The 15246-nt window shown below is 40.0% G+C and overlaps 1 protein-coding gene across 1 annotated transcript in view; it reads left to right on the forward strand.

The window, feature by feature from the left end:
* LOC118706492 overlaps positions 1-15246 on the forward strand; it is a 73765-nt gene that overhangs the window by 46390 nt on the left and 12129 nt on the right. Inside the window, exons 7-8 of the mRNA XM_036415843.2 lie at positions 723-787; positions 11782-11859. Of these exons, the coding sequence (XP_036271736.1) occupies positions 723-787; positions 11782-11859 (143 nt within the window). The remainder of the gene's footprint in view (positions 1-722; positions 788-11781; positions 11860-15246) is intronic.

The following is a 15246-nucleotide window of genomic DNA, read 5'->3' on the forward strand; positions in this document are numbered from 1 at the left end:
AGCAATGAAGTGAAATGGTCAGAAATAAAAATTAAAAAATAAAAATAAAAGAAAGATAACAATTCCTGGCCTTTACTTGTGGTAAATAAATAATAAAAAAACATAAAGCACATATGTATATACGTCAAAATGATGGAACATTTAAAAAAATAAATAAATGGGAGATGGCAATGTAACCACAAAACAAGGTACATCGAGTCCAACATAACCCGAGGTCTATCTGCATTGCCTTTTTAAAAAATGACTTTATACATTTGTACTTCATTATCTTTTCATATATTATTATTCAAATTATTAAAAATTATCATCTATGAAATAGAATAGTTTATTTGAAGGACAGTTAATAATATCACCATAGTTTATATAATAAAATGAAACAATTTAAAAATTAAGAAAAAAATTTTTTTAATTAAGGATTTTTAAAACAACCACACAGTTAATTTGTTTTTAAGTGAAAATGGAAATGCTTTAAAAATATTACTACTGTTGAAATTTATTTCATTTACTAAATAACTGTTTATTGAACAAATTCGATTTTGTAAATCAGAGGTGTATAGGATTTAAAATACAATATCATGTGACTTGACAGGGGGAAAATAGAGTAAATGATTTTCCAAGGTTGCTTCATATATATGTGGGTGGATAGTTTTTTCATATATGAATGTATTTTTATATATGTGTGTGTGTGTGTGGAAAGTCATTATTTTTTACTTTGTTTTTAGGATTTCTACTGTATTCTTGCACAGAGAGTACAAGAACGATATCAAGAAACATGCAGCTTCCTCGGGTATGCATTTTCCTGTATGTAATTTTTGCAATTTTAGAGGAAAGTAACTGATGTTTGATATTGCTTATTTACAATTCAAGATAATCTAGAAAAGTCTATGGTGGGGAAAGCCAGTAGGGTGTGTATTCTTGCACAGAGAGTACAAGAACGATTATAAATTGATGACATCCCAGAATTCTAAAGCAAGTTCTGAGAAAAAGCTATACCTAGTGCTGACATTATAAGTAATGACTTGAAGTTCCATGGAAAGCTAGAACCTGGAAATTCATTAACAATGAAGGAAGAATCATTTCAGAGACTAAGTTGAAACATTATGAAAGACTAGCAAATATATAAAAATAAACACCAGGTGTGCCTATTAGACCAGAAAAGGACTGTAGTTCAGGGAAAGGGGGCTTAAAGTAATTTGGCTAAGATAAAAAATCCAACATTCATACTCGATTTTTAAAAAAGGAGATGCTTTAATTATTTTAATTTCAAGAGGCATTCTACAGATGATAACGAAATACAGTGGAGCTCTTTTGTTATCAGCTGAACGTTGCTGTCCTGTTGCAAATGTATATCTTGAAGTCCTCTCTGCGCCTTCCCCCGCAGTGTGACTGAATTTGGAAACGGGGTCCTTTAGGAAGTAAAGTTGAATGAGGCCATAAGGATGGGGCCCTGATCTGATAAGGTTAGTGTCCTTCCAAGAAAAGATGCCAGAGAGGTCACTAGTGCAGTCTCTCTGCGTCCACACTCATGCACTGAGGAGAGGCCAGGTGGGGACATAGGGAGAAGGTGGCCATCTGCAAGCCTGGAGGAGAGCCATCACCAGGAACCAAATCAGCCAGCACCTTGACCTTGGACTTCTTGTCTCCAGAACTGTGAGGAAATAAATTTCTGTTGTTTAAATGATCTAATCTATAGTATTTTATGAGGCACGAGAAGCCTGCTCTGTAGCCACTCTGAGGGCTCAGCAAAGCAGAGAATAATATCCTTCAAATCTTTTTTTGTCATGAAATTTGTTATCTACATAGTATTGTTATGCTCTCCATGAATTTTCCCCAGGCCAAAACATAAAACCTGTACTGTTTCCTGGAGCACTCTGAGTAAGAAAGCTAATGAATTTCTCTTTAAAATGTGTAAATGCTGTCAACATCTTTCTTAAGTCAGAGGTAGATTGCCTCTGTTGTCCCAATAGGGTGTATGAATGAGGAGACTTTACTATAGCGTATGATGGCCAAAAATTGAATTAAAGTGTTCTTTTGTTTTGTTTTGTTTTTAACACACACACACACACACACACACACACACACACACACATATATATATATATATATATATATATTTTATTTATTTTTAATTTTCATATCATGTGACTTAGTTTATTGATTTTTTACAGAGAGGAAAGGAGAGGGATAGAGTTAGAAACATCAATGAGAGAGAAACATCGATCAGCTGCCTCCTGCACACCTCTTACTGGGGATGTGCCTGCAACCAAGGTACATGCCCCTGATCAGAATTGAACCTGGGACCCTTCAGTCCACAGGCTGACACTGTATCCACTGGGCCAAATGGGTCAGGGCCATAAATATATTTTTATAGTTACATATTCATGTGTCTGTTTGGAAATGCAATGCAAGTTTCAAGCCCATAAACCCCACAGCTGCCTTTCCCAGTTCTGCTAAACTGTTGCTTATTGTAGTCAAAAGATGAGTGTTGGGTTACTTTAAGGCACATGGGCAGCCAGAGGAATAAAAGGCCATTGCCAGGATATCTCAACAATCCATGATCCTGTCACATGACTGTCAAGGAACAGGGGGCATATAGCATAGACTTACTGACTGAGTGGTCGAGGTCCTTAGGCATGGTAAAGTGATTTGATCAGAGACTGGAGTGGATTTTTAGCCATAAACCGCTCACTTGTTCATATTTTATCATCCAGTGAGCGAAGTCCAAAAAATACATCTGGTAAGTTCTTAGTATCTACAACTTTGAATCAGAGGTTGGCCTACAGGCCACTTCTGGCCTGCAGGTCTTTTTTGTTGTTTTTGTTGTTGCTAACATTTAAACACTTAATGATGTCTCATGAAAATCAGGCTTTTTTGGCTTCTTTAAATAAAAAAACAAAAAACTGAAGAGCTGGCTGGGTCAGGATAAGGTATACCCTTTGAGACAGATCTCTAAGTCCCCAGTCTCTACCACTCCCTAATGTCTTTTATCTGTGCCATTCCTCTCACTCATAACACTTGTGGGTCCTTTGAGGTCAGAGGCTTTTTAAAAAAGTATCTCTAAACCAACCTTCTTTTTCTCAAAAGCCATTAGGAAGCCATATCACAACAACAAGCTCAAATACTGTAAATCAGTCGACTCTAGGCATTATTTACAAATGAAATGTGAAAGCGATCTATTAGAATGGTAGTTAATGTGTAAAATAAACAAACAGAACCCCACAAACCCATCCCCGGGCAAAAAGAAACAGTCCCTCGAAGAAAATTGAACTTTGCAGTTTCAAAAGTAGTATTTGCCTTTCTACTCGATATTTACCATAGAAACATCCTAGATTTTATTAAATGAGGCACGAGAAGCCTGCTCCGTAGCCACTCCGAGGGCTCAGCAGTACTGCTAGGCGGTGGCGGCATGGACAGCCTCAGGGTGTAAATAAAGGCAGGAAAGGAGCGACTGGGCGGGAAAGAAAAGAGAAGGGATGAGCCTCATAGAGTTCCATGACCAGTTCTTTAAAAACCCATGTGAAGATTCACTTTTGTTCCAGACTTGTTGTTGTTCATTAATCCAGCAGGTGGTGCTCTCGAATGCCAAATAAACCTCAGTCCTTAATTTTAAAAAATTACATTGCTCGAAACTTCCAGTATTGACAGTTATCAAAACTGGAAAGGTTACATGCCCGACTACTCCTTATCTGACAATATATATATATTATATAACTAGATGAAATAATTTTATTAGAAGGGTGCACATTAGGAGGAAAATTGGAGACATTTAAAAAAATGTCTTTATAGTTCATGAAGTATACATTTTGAAAATCAAGAGACTCACAATGAATATTTATTCCAAAAGAAATCTATGTTTACACATTCGTCACCCAGTTTCCTTGGACTGAAACTGGTCCCCTCTTAGAGCCATCTGTCCCCTGCCGGCTGCGTGCCTGTGGGAGGCTGAGGAGAGCTCATTGGGAGCGTCAGGTTTTCTGTGTGCAGCCTGCTCTCACAAGACGTGCCTCAGCCCCATCCTCCATGTGTCGGTCTCTGGTTTGGTGCACCTCCATCTTCTGGGGACCCCTCAGAAGCGAGGTCTGGCCTATTCGCCCCAGCATCCTGCTTTCCTCTTGGCTGCCTCCAAATACCATTCTCAGATACGCTTGACATTATGCCCAATCTCCTACCACATGTGCAAACACAAGGCCCGCAGGCCAAATCCGTCCCGCCAGGCCTTGCAATGTGGCCCGCACCGCGCTGTCATCACTGCACTCTGCTGCGTTTCCATCACAATGACAGTTTATGACTGTTCAGTAAACCATTCGGCCCGCGATTTAGGCTGGATTTTAGATTTTGGCCCCTTCTCTGATTGAGTTCGACACCCCTATCTAGCCCCTGGAAGTGAATTTAGATTCTGGGAGAAAAAAAGTCTCTAATTTTTAGCACATTATAAATGAAAGGGGAAACGTAAGTGACATGAGGAGAAATATGTATTGGGAGCTGTGTTCTCAAATATTTGGCATTTAATGAACACTAGAGATCCGGTGCACAACATTTGTGCAATGGGGTGGGAGGCCCTCAGCCCGATCTGCACTCTCTCACAATCAGGGAGCCCAGGGTGAGCGGGCCTAAGGCAGCAGTCGGACAGGACATCATTAGTGCTGCTGCTGAGGTGGGAGAGGCTCCCACCACCACTGCTGAGCTTGCCAGCAGTGAGCCCAGCTTCTGGCTGAGCTCTCACAGGGGGAGCACATTGACCACCAGGGGCAGCTCCTGTGTTGAGTGTCTGCCCCCTGATGGTCAGTGTGGATCATAGCAAGCAGTCATTCAACCATTTGGTCAATTTGCATATTAGCCTTTTATTACATAGGACAATTACGACAAACAACAGCGTGAATGGAGCAACATTGCATTTTTAAAAATTTCTCTATTGATTAAGGTGTTACATATGTGTCCTTATTCCCCCATCCCCCTCACTCATGCACTTACCCTCCAGTTGTCTGTGTCCATTGGTTAGGCTTATATACATGCATACAAGGCTTATATACATATATACAAGGTCCTTTGGTTGATCTCTCCCCCTTTCCCCTACACTCCCCTACCTTCCCTCTGAGGTTTGATGGTCTGATTGATGTTTCTCTGGATCTGTTTTAGTTTGTCAGTTTATGTTGTTCATTATATTCCATAAATGAGTGAGATCATGTGATATTTCTTTCTCTGACTGACTTATTTCACTTAGCATAATGCTCTCTAGTTGCATCCATGCTATTGCAAATGGTAAGAACTCCTTTTTTACTGCAGTGTAGTATTCTATTGTGTAGATGTACCACAGTTTTTTAATCCACTCATCTGCTGATGGGCACTTAGGCTGTTTCTAAATCTTAGTTATGGTGAATTGTGCTGCTATGAACGTAGGGGTGCATATATCCTTTCTAATTGGTGTTTCTAGTTTCTTGGGATATCAACATTATATTTTTGAAGCCAGCCTGTCCTGAGTTCAAGTTCTCACTCTTCCACATCTCATCTGTATGATGATGGCAACACAAGATAGCCTCTTGAACCCCTTTTCTCTCCTGTATAATGAGGCTAATACTTACCTTGCACGGTTGTTTTGGGGGGTTAAATAAGATCACGTGTTTCAAGTGCTTAGGTTGGTAGGCTGCCAATCAAATTCATTGCCCTTTCCTTTCTCTCCCTTACCTTATTCCTGTGCTCCAGCTCAAAATGTGTTCTCCAGTGCCACTAACAGGGACACTGCTGTGCTCCCCTAACCCTTACTCCTGCCATGGCCATCTGCTCCCACACTTTCCTTATGCTGACCACTGTCTGGGCCCCCACCATCTTGCTGCTTCCAGTTCTTCATTGCCTCCTGCTCTGTGCTCTGGGACAACCTCCTGCTGGGGTTTGCCGTGCCTCTCTGTGGCCAGCTGCCTGCCTGCTCTCTGCCCTGGCTGCCATCCCTAACAGCATGCACCTGGGGCACATCCTCCACTCCACTGGCTGCAGCGGGATCCCCCTTCCTGCTGCTGGGTTAACCTGACAAATAATTGCCTTCCCTTCTTTTATCTTATCTCTTTCTTTCTTCTTTTAATCCTCACACAAAGATATTTTTCCCCATTGATTTTTAGAGAGAATGTAAGGAAGGGGTAAAGGAGGGGTTGGGGGCTGGAGAGGAAGAAACATCGATATGAGAGAGACGCATTGATTGGTTGCCTCCTGCACGCACCTGAAGGGGGGCCGGGGATTGAACCTGAAGCCCAGGCTTGTGCCCTGGACTGGGAATGGAACCCATTACCCTTCAATGCATAGATTTGGTGCTCTACCCACTGAGCAACACGGGCCAGGGCATACTTGCCCTCCTTTCCATCACTGGACCTGCGGCTTTAGGGAAAGAGCTGTCCAGCTGCACTGAGCGGAGTGTGTGATTTCCACCTGGGTGTGTGCAGAACGGTTGTATTTTAAATTGGACTTGGGAGATGGTCTGTCTCTCCTGACAGACAGCTGGCCTTTCCCGGAGGATCCGCAGAGCTGCCTCTGGGGGTTCTGCCCTGTCATGAAACCTGGGAGGGGGCTGCCATGGCCAAGGTTGTAATAAGAAGCCAGAAAGGTGAGGTGATCATTAGAAGACAGAAAAGAACTCAGAAGTTGTGCCTTCAGAGAAGATAGTCCCGGCCCCAGGCCAAATACATTGGCATAGTGAGTTATAGGGACCTATTGAACTGGCAAGCTGCTCATTAGCAGATATGTTACTATTATTGTAGAGGTTTAACAGGATCTTTCTATTTACATGTTTAAAAACCAATTTAGGTTTCTGGATGTAACTTTATGCTATGAAGACTTCACTGTTTTGTTAAAAGTTAGCGTCATCAGATTTTACATTGAATCCGAGCATTTAAAGTGCTGAGGGAAGTAATAAACATTGTGTAGTAGAAGTATTCTTCATTAATGGTCGAAATGGTTGTGAACATCTGCTACTTTTCAAAAATAGTGTTACTAATCACAGATATAGAAATAGTGTAGGAACTGGCATTTGATCAAGTTCTTAATGAAAATTTTATCTCCAAAATTTTAGTCTGCTCTCCACAAACAGCAACAACGATCTATAATAATAAAAGCAAAATATGCTAATTAGACCAGACGGAGTGGGGGCTGCGAGGGAAGCCCTGGTCCGGGTGCCAGAGGGAAGCTGGTGCCAGCAGCCAGGCGGAGGGAGGCCTAGTCTTGCATGAATTTCGGGCATCAGGTCTCTAGTTTAAGCAATAAACCAAAATGCTGTGGTCCCAGAGATCCTGATGTCATAGTTTTAGGAAAGCCAAAATAAGATCCTTCAACTTGCCAAAGCTGTTTCTTTTAATCTCCTCTAAGAAATAACTAGCCAAAACCGGTTTGGTTCAGTGGATAGAGCGTCGGCCTGAAGACTGAAAGGTCCCAGGTTCGATTCCGGTCAAGGGCACATCCTCAGTAGGGGGTGTGCAAGAGGCAGCTGATCGATGATTCTCTCTCATTGATGTTTCTAACTCTCTATCCCTCTCTCTTCCTCTCTGTAAAAAAAAATTAATAAAATATATTTTTAAAAAAGAATACATTGCTTAAAAAAAAAAAAGAAGTAACTCTATTAACAGCTCTTCAGTTTATTCCACATGGCACATTCTCTCTTTGTAAGAATTCTAAATGCTTTTTTTCTATGTATACTGCTTGAGGAAAATGATCAGATCCGTTTTGATGCTTACAGTGTTTTTGGTTTTCTTTTAAAGTTTGCTTAATGGGAACTTTAAAAATCAATGTGATGAATGCATCTTAGGGGCAAGCGCATTAGGCCCGTTGCAGAGTCACACACTGTGATGACAGTCCCCAAATGACAACGTTAGAGTCAAAGAGAATAGCCCGATGGTGGTCGCCCTGGCCAGCGTGGGGGATGTAGCGCCAAGGAGTTTCTTTGTCGTGATGGAACACTTCTATATCCTGATTTGTTACTGGAATCTGCACATGTGGTGAAGCTTCGTAGGACAATAGACAAAAAAAGAATAAAGAAGAAAAATGTTTAAATGAAAATCTGAATAAGGTCTGTGCCTGACTTAATAATATTGAACAACATAATGTCCTAGTTTTGACAATGTGCTAAGGTGATGGAACATATTATTATTGGGGGAAGTTGGGTTAAAGATCCATGGGAACTCAGTTCTACGTATACAATTTCTTATGAGCCTTAAACTAGTTCAAAAATTATTATTTTTTTACTCAGTGGAAAGAAGTTACTAGATATATGAAGAGTTTCTCTCTTTTTTAAATGCCAGAATGTGAGTTCTGTGAGTACTTATATAAGGCAGTGATACTAAATGCCCCAGGAAAAGAAGGAACGTTTTTAATAACCCATAGGGATGTTCCAATAATATTTCCTCAACAATGTTTCCTTTCCGTGCTAGTGTCTTCTCTCCTCCCAATTCATCCAGTCTCTGCCATTCTCCTATGTTCCTTTATGATACCTGGCAGCTCTCTGTGTCTCTCTTTCTTTCCTACTGTCTTCTATTCATTGTGTATAATATAATCTCATTATTTCCACAAAATCCAAAACCAGGTCAGTCACTTCCATTTATAGTTATGGTGTATATGCACTTCTGTGAATTTCTGGAAAGAAGAACCCTAATGAGCAGGGGAAGGTGAGACAGAGAAGAGGATTTGTCTGTATTTATATTTTACTGAATTATTCCTTTGGATGGCAGAGTTATTTACAGTGGACACAAGTCCCCAGAGAGCTCACTTTTAGAAGTGTTCTTCAGGATGCTCTTAGGAAGGAACTTGAATAAACAAAAAAACAGGGTGGTAATGTGTTCTGTAACATTGATCTTGGTCAGAATTAGGTCACACTCAAAATTGCTAATTTTCTCATTCCAATAAAAGACCTCTTGGTACTAAGGGGGTCGAAGTAGTTTCTCCCAGAGTTGTTTGGGATTGATGCTTACCTGAATCTTTAGGTCAATGTGCTACGGTTTCAAGACAACAATCCTCAGTTGATTTTTATTCTATCCTTAAAATTGAAAAAAAAAATTGTGGGTGCAAAGGACTTCTAATTAATATTGAAGAATGATTCTACATTGCTTGATTATATAAATACACTTTGGAGATTCTTGGAAATGGCTTGCTAAATTCAATTTCCTTTATAATCGTAGCCACTCTGCAAAGACTTTGGAAGTTTTGGGGTCAAGGGAAGGCCAGAATAAAATTGTAATTATAGCTACATGGAGAGTCTGTGTAGAATGGAAAAAATGACTTTTTAAGATTAAATATGACACAACAAATAATGACCAAGTGGACCCTGGTACCTGCTGGTATCTAACACAGTTGGATGTTGTGGAGTTGTAGTGGTAGAAGATGAGTCACGAAATTAAACATCTATGAGACATTAATCAGGCCCTTTCTAGTATCATTCTGTGCCCACATGTCTTTTCTGCCTTTCATTGAATTTCAAATAGAGGAAAAAAAATTTGCCCTGGTTCTAGTGAGCCTTATAAAAATGAATGCAAATGCCTCCGGATGAAGTCCTTATTGATTTAAGACTTGGATAGCACCGCCATTCTTTTCTCTGTCTCCCCGGGCATTTTAGAGATATCTTAGGTGATTCTAACTATCCCGAGCGATGCTTTGGGAATCCCAAGCATGTAGACTACTTGAAGACACGATTTTGTGTGTTTCATGCCATGTCCCTGGAGCTAAAACAGTGTCTGACACACGTGCTCAGTAGCTTTTTATAGAGTTTAATTGGCAGTTTGATGCAGGGAAAAGAACGTTGTCTCTGGATTCAGACTGATCTTAGTTAGGAGCCTGGCTCTGCCACTGGGTGGCCGGGGACAAGTTACTTCACTTCCCAGAGCTTCCGTGTGCAAGGTGTTGTCCGGACTAACTGGGAGAGCAGGCATGAAGCATTGCCTGTGGAGCTTGGGAAGTACTGAGTGCTTAGGGAACGACCATTCCCAAGTGAACCCACATCCATCCCATCCCTTTTCTGCTAGAGCTTTCTATATTTCAAAATGCAGTTGGTTCAAAGGAAAGCATTTTCAGAGAAAACCATCATGATTTATACCAGGAGCCTCTAGAAGCAGAATTCCTGGGCAGAAGAGCTAACTTCTCCCTGTATGTATGAGCTGTACTGACCCCGAAACAACCAGCCACATCCACACAGGATCTGTCCCAACAGGAAAAGGAAAGCACCACTTTCTAGACTTCCTCTGACCATTGTTATTTCCACCAACCTTCACATTCCCTATTTCCAGGCAGACAGGGAAATTTGGGTTCTGTTGTGCTTTTTGTTTGTTCTGCTTTATTTTCCACTTGCCAAGTATAGATTGATCTATGGATCTCTTCGATATCCAAGATGATCCAAGGAGCTAAAAATGCAGAACTTTCTTCCTCCTTGAACATTTCAAGGTATATCTATTACACTCCTCTGACAGTGACTTCTAAGCATTTTAGTCTTTGAAGTTGATTATGAGCTCTCACTCTTACTCAGTTGTTGTGGTATGCCTTAAATCCTTCATTTATTTTATTAATATTATAGTCAATTATTGATCACTTACTGTGTGCCTGTGTTTGTAGTGTTGTAGAGGATACATAGGTGTAAGAACGAAAGTTGAGGTTATAGGCTCTATTCTCAGGGAGAAGATAAATGTAAAATAAATTAAAAATATTGTATTATATGTACAAGATATATTTTATATAAAAATGGCTTGCATAAAGAAAAATGTTAAACCAGATGGTATTATGATTACTGAGTTTATTGTTATATTGGAGAGACAAATCTCGTAAACATTAGACAAGTAGAAAAAATTATTTGGGAATATTTGCATATGCATGGCATTGTGGTAAACATATTTATATATTATTTTTAAGTTCAAGAAATATCATAAATAGGCTGCTAACATCATGGGCTATACAGCATAGAGGAAATTAGCAGCAAGAGCCAGAAAAAACTAATGGGTATAAAGAGCTGGTGCCCTCTCAGGCAAGGCTCAGAGATGAAAATCACCATGTCCATGGAGAGTGGAAAAATTCCATTTCGATGTGGGTCTGCAATACTGTCCAAGGAAACTGATCTGAGGGCATCGGAATGTGGGGTTAGGAACTCTGAGGTAGGGAAAGTTCTCCGTAAGGCATGACAGAATCATAGGTCAGGGAGGTCCTTCTGGGTTAGAGGTGTCATGGTTAGGGTGACCCTGACAATAACACATGCTGGGAATATGGAAGAAGGAAGGGCAGGATTGAGGCTGACTGCAGTTGGAACTAGAGGAAATTAATTGGGGGATGGGGTTAGCCAAGAGTAGGGACTGTTAGACTGAAAAGTAATGCATTTTGTCTTTGATCATTCCTATAGAGGGAATGCTTTGTGTCCTGCCAACATTTATATGTTGAAACCTAGTCCTTAACGTGATGGTGTTGAGAAGCCTTTGGGAGGTGATTAGGTCATGATGGATTGGTGCCCTCATAAGGGGCTGAAGAGATCAGAGTCTTCCCTTCCACCATGTGAGGACAGTAAAAACACAACCTCTGTGATCCAGGAAGTAAGCTCTCAACAAACACCAATCTGTTGGCACCTTGACCTTCGGCTTCTCCAGCCTTCAGAGCTTTGAGAAATAAATTTCTGTTGTTTATAAGCCACCTAGTCTGGGATATTCTGTTATAGCAGCCTGAATGGACTAAGACAATAATAGAATGAAAAATAGAAAGTATAGCTGCTTTTAAAAATTAAAAATAATAGCTTGGAGTATTCTTTTAAATTCTGATCAATTTGTTTTCCTCTCTCAACAGGAGCCTCCCATTATTCTTCTCATGGCCAAAAGAAAAGATAGACTTTCTGGTTCACTGTTCTCTACGACGTTACTACAGGTCACGTTGTTACATTTTTGTATCCTAAGCTTCTCTTTTAGAATCGGGAAATCAGCATTTGACTAAAATTTATTACATGAATTATAAGACTTGGCTCTCTTCATTTTTAGGAGTCCTCTTTGCCAGCTACACTTCTGCCTCTTGCTTATAACCATGTCAAAATCACCTCTTTCATGAAGTCTCACCTGGCTCCTCTCACTAAATGTGACTTCTCTATCCTTTCACTCTTCAACAATATTCAATTTGCCGTTATGTAGAATTCATTTATAACTCTTCTTGTTCCACAAAGAGGATAGAGGAAAATATAAAATAAATGAGAAGATGGCAATGAACAGAAAATAAGTCAGCACTACAAGATGAAGCCAACTGTCACAAACATTTATTGGGTACTTGCCATGTCCTAGAATGGACAACTAGGCCGTCCCTGCTCTCCTGGAATGCAGAACAGGGTTGGGACACACCTATGGCTTATAGACCAGTTCAAACTGAAAAAGCATTCAGAGACCAGCATCAAGTCAGCACTAGAGAAATCTTCATATTAATAATTTTGCCCCACCTGTCCATTTTCTTAATCTACCCACTTATTACTATTGTTTGGCTGACAGAAAATAGGCAACAGTCTATTATTCATTGTGCTAACACTAAAGGACTTTCCAGCTCCATGGATATCTGGGTAGGTCTTCCTCTAGCTTCTTCAAGGATTAAGGGCTTCCTTGCCCAAATGCTAAGACCATTCGTCTAACTATGCGGGGAGACAGGGTATCCCTCAATTTTTCCAGGGAATTCCTATTCCCCCAGTGTGTACTTAATATATACTACTGTATCTAGTGAAATGAATCCCTGGCAGTTTTCTATCAAGTTACGGCTGCCTCTGAAGAATAAGCCTCGTTTATATGTTGTTTTCTCTTAGCTAAATGACAGCAAATAAGATAAGCAAGTGATCTTCATTTTCTAAATGTTGTAAGAACAACTGATGGCACCAGCACAGTCATTTATGGCTCCAGAGCAAAGTGCAGATGGAATGTTATGACTGTACCAACATGTGAAAGTATAGATATTACCAGGGCAATATAAAAAAGGCTACTAATTTCCCTCAAATCTCTACCTAATTTCTATATTTTAACCAAAGTGATCGTAGAGGAGAATCCCTTCTAAGCCATTTTTGAAGCAACCTCTTTGCATTAAGATATTTTTTTGAAATTATAGAAATTTTGGCTCCAATTTTGATTTATATCTTTATGTATAAGGCAAGAATAAGAAAAACTATAACTGAAATAGAATTTTCATAGCAATTGACCTTTTAAATAATATTTTATTATAACAACTATTGCATCAGGTAGTAATTAGTAATTAGAATTTCTTTTTCACAGGACTTAGTTCTTCAAAATGCTAATTTTTTTGCTGCTCTATTTTTAAAATTCAACTAAATTGCTCATTTAAGATCATGGGTCTCAGTGCTCCTTCACGAATTAGAATTTTATTCCCAGGTAGCCCCACGAAATGTTAATGTTCTTGAGACTTTTTTTCCCCATTACATAATAAAGTCAGTTACTATCATTTAGAAAGAGGATATTAGACCCTGCTCCCAAAATAACCAGGTGAACACATTTGCCACCATTGCTTCTGGGCTTTTTTTGGTGGGAGGGGCAAAGGTGTATCCGATACAATGTGAGCATTGTGCATGCAGGGTCAGTGTGAATAGGGTCATGCAGAGGTCAGCCTGTGATTCAAGGGGCAGGCAGGGTCAAATCTGGGAGTCATTAAATGATGCTTGGAGCCAACAGGGTGACATTAAAACCAAAAGGAAATGTGTCAGGAATCCAAGAGCAACTGCTAGGGGGATCCAAATCAATGTGCAAAGACAACTTTCTTGCATAGGGCCAATACTTAGTAGATCCCTGGCCATGTTTCTCAAGGTTTTCTGATCACAACTCAGTAAGAAATATATTTTAAATCATAGTCTAACACACTCTCACTCACAGCTCTCTCATTATGTGAGAGTTTTTGCCGGTGGTCTTAATCTGGCATCTAGAAGGGTTCAGGAACCTGGAGAAGGTGCTGTGCGTAAATTAATCAAGAGTCCAGAGATAAAACATAATTTTGGAAGGCATTGAAGGAGCCAGAGGAAACTTAGCTAAAGGAACTAAGTTCTCCTCGTCTCAGGACCCCTTGCTTTTTATTAACACAATTTGTCCTAAGGCAAGATTTACACATCAAAGGGTAGGGTTTGTATACACAAAGTCCATTGTCAGAATGGAAGAATTTGCCTTTGGCTGTTCAGGTATTTGGCCAGTAGGAGGCAATAACTTGTAGATTAATATGCCCGGAGCTGTCTGGCAGTAAACAATCAATTTATGTATCCTTTTCAGGTTTTGGGAAATGCCTTTAGACATTCCTAACAGGTGATAACATATGTGACTCAGCCCTCCCCCAAGTTTCATCAACCTTTTGATGGAACTCTTGCAGTTATGACATGCTGGAATTGGCTTCTGGAAAGTTTTAGAAAGATCCTTGTCCTCACCATGGGTGAGGCACTCTGATGTTTTTGGTTTTCTTAGGTTCTATTCTATTTCACTTAAATATATTGGGAGGAGATTTATGAAACTGATTTCATGAATTTGCTAATTGATAGAAGTCCATATAGCTTAAAATATACTGTTTTGGAGATGGGGGAGATGAGAGTAAGAGAGTAGGGAAAAAAAGACTGGAGGTTATGGTTTCTGATTTTAAGGAGATTGAAAGCTCCTTAGAGAGATAGAATATAACACATGAAACAACAAAATAACATTTAGAGGAGGGTAAATCAAAATAAGCAAATTACCAGGTAAATCAATATTAACACAACCTAGTTATAGAAGTGTTAAGAGGTGAATAGTTAAGGTCATCAATTAGAGGTTTCCCGGGAAACAATAAAGTTATCAATAAATCCAACTTTTGAGTGACACAGATTGATGGAGAGTCCAGAAATGGAAATAGCCCAGAATGGTGTCACAGCAAGCTCTGACTGTGTGTGGCTCTGGGCTAGAGTGTATGGTGTAGAAGGATGAAGACATTAACTTAGGAGAGGGCGGTAGGTGAAAGCCTTCAATACTTTAGACAGCCTCAAAGACATTAGGAGAAAACTACCTGCACCTACAGGAAGGACATGGGGTAATGTGTTTAAGGATTATTCTTGTGGCCTTGCTGAGAGAGGCTGCATTGCCATCAAATTTACTGGAGACAAAGGAGATTGTTGTGATAACCTCCTAGAGAATGGGAAAAACCTGACCTAATGTCACAGAAGTGAAAACATAAGCAGGGAAGGATCCAGCAGACTTGAGGGAGCATTGGCTCCTGTGAATCAGTTTTGTGACATATGTTCAGGGTCTAATGCTGGGTGTGACTTGA

This window comes from Pipistrellus kuhlii, unplaced genomic scaffold, assembly GCF_014108245.1.
Source record: "Pipistrellus kuhlii isolate mPipKuh1 unplaced genomic scaffold, mPipKuh1.p scaffold_m20_p_1, whole genome shotgun sequence".
Lineage (NCBI taxonomy): Eukaryota > Metazoa > Chordata > Mammalia > Chiroptera > Vespertilionidae > Pipistrellus > Pipistrellus kuhlii.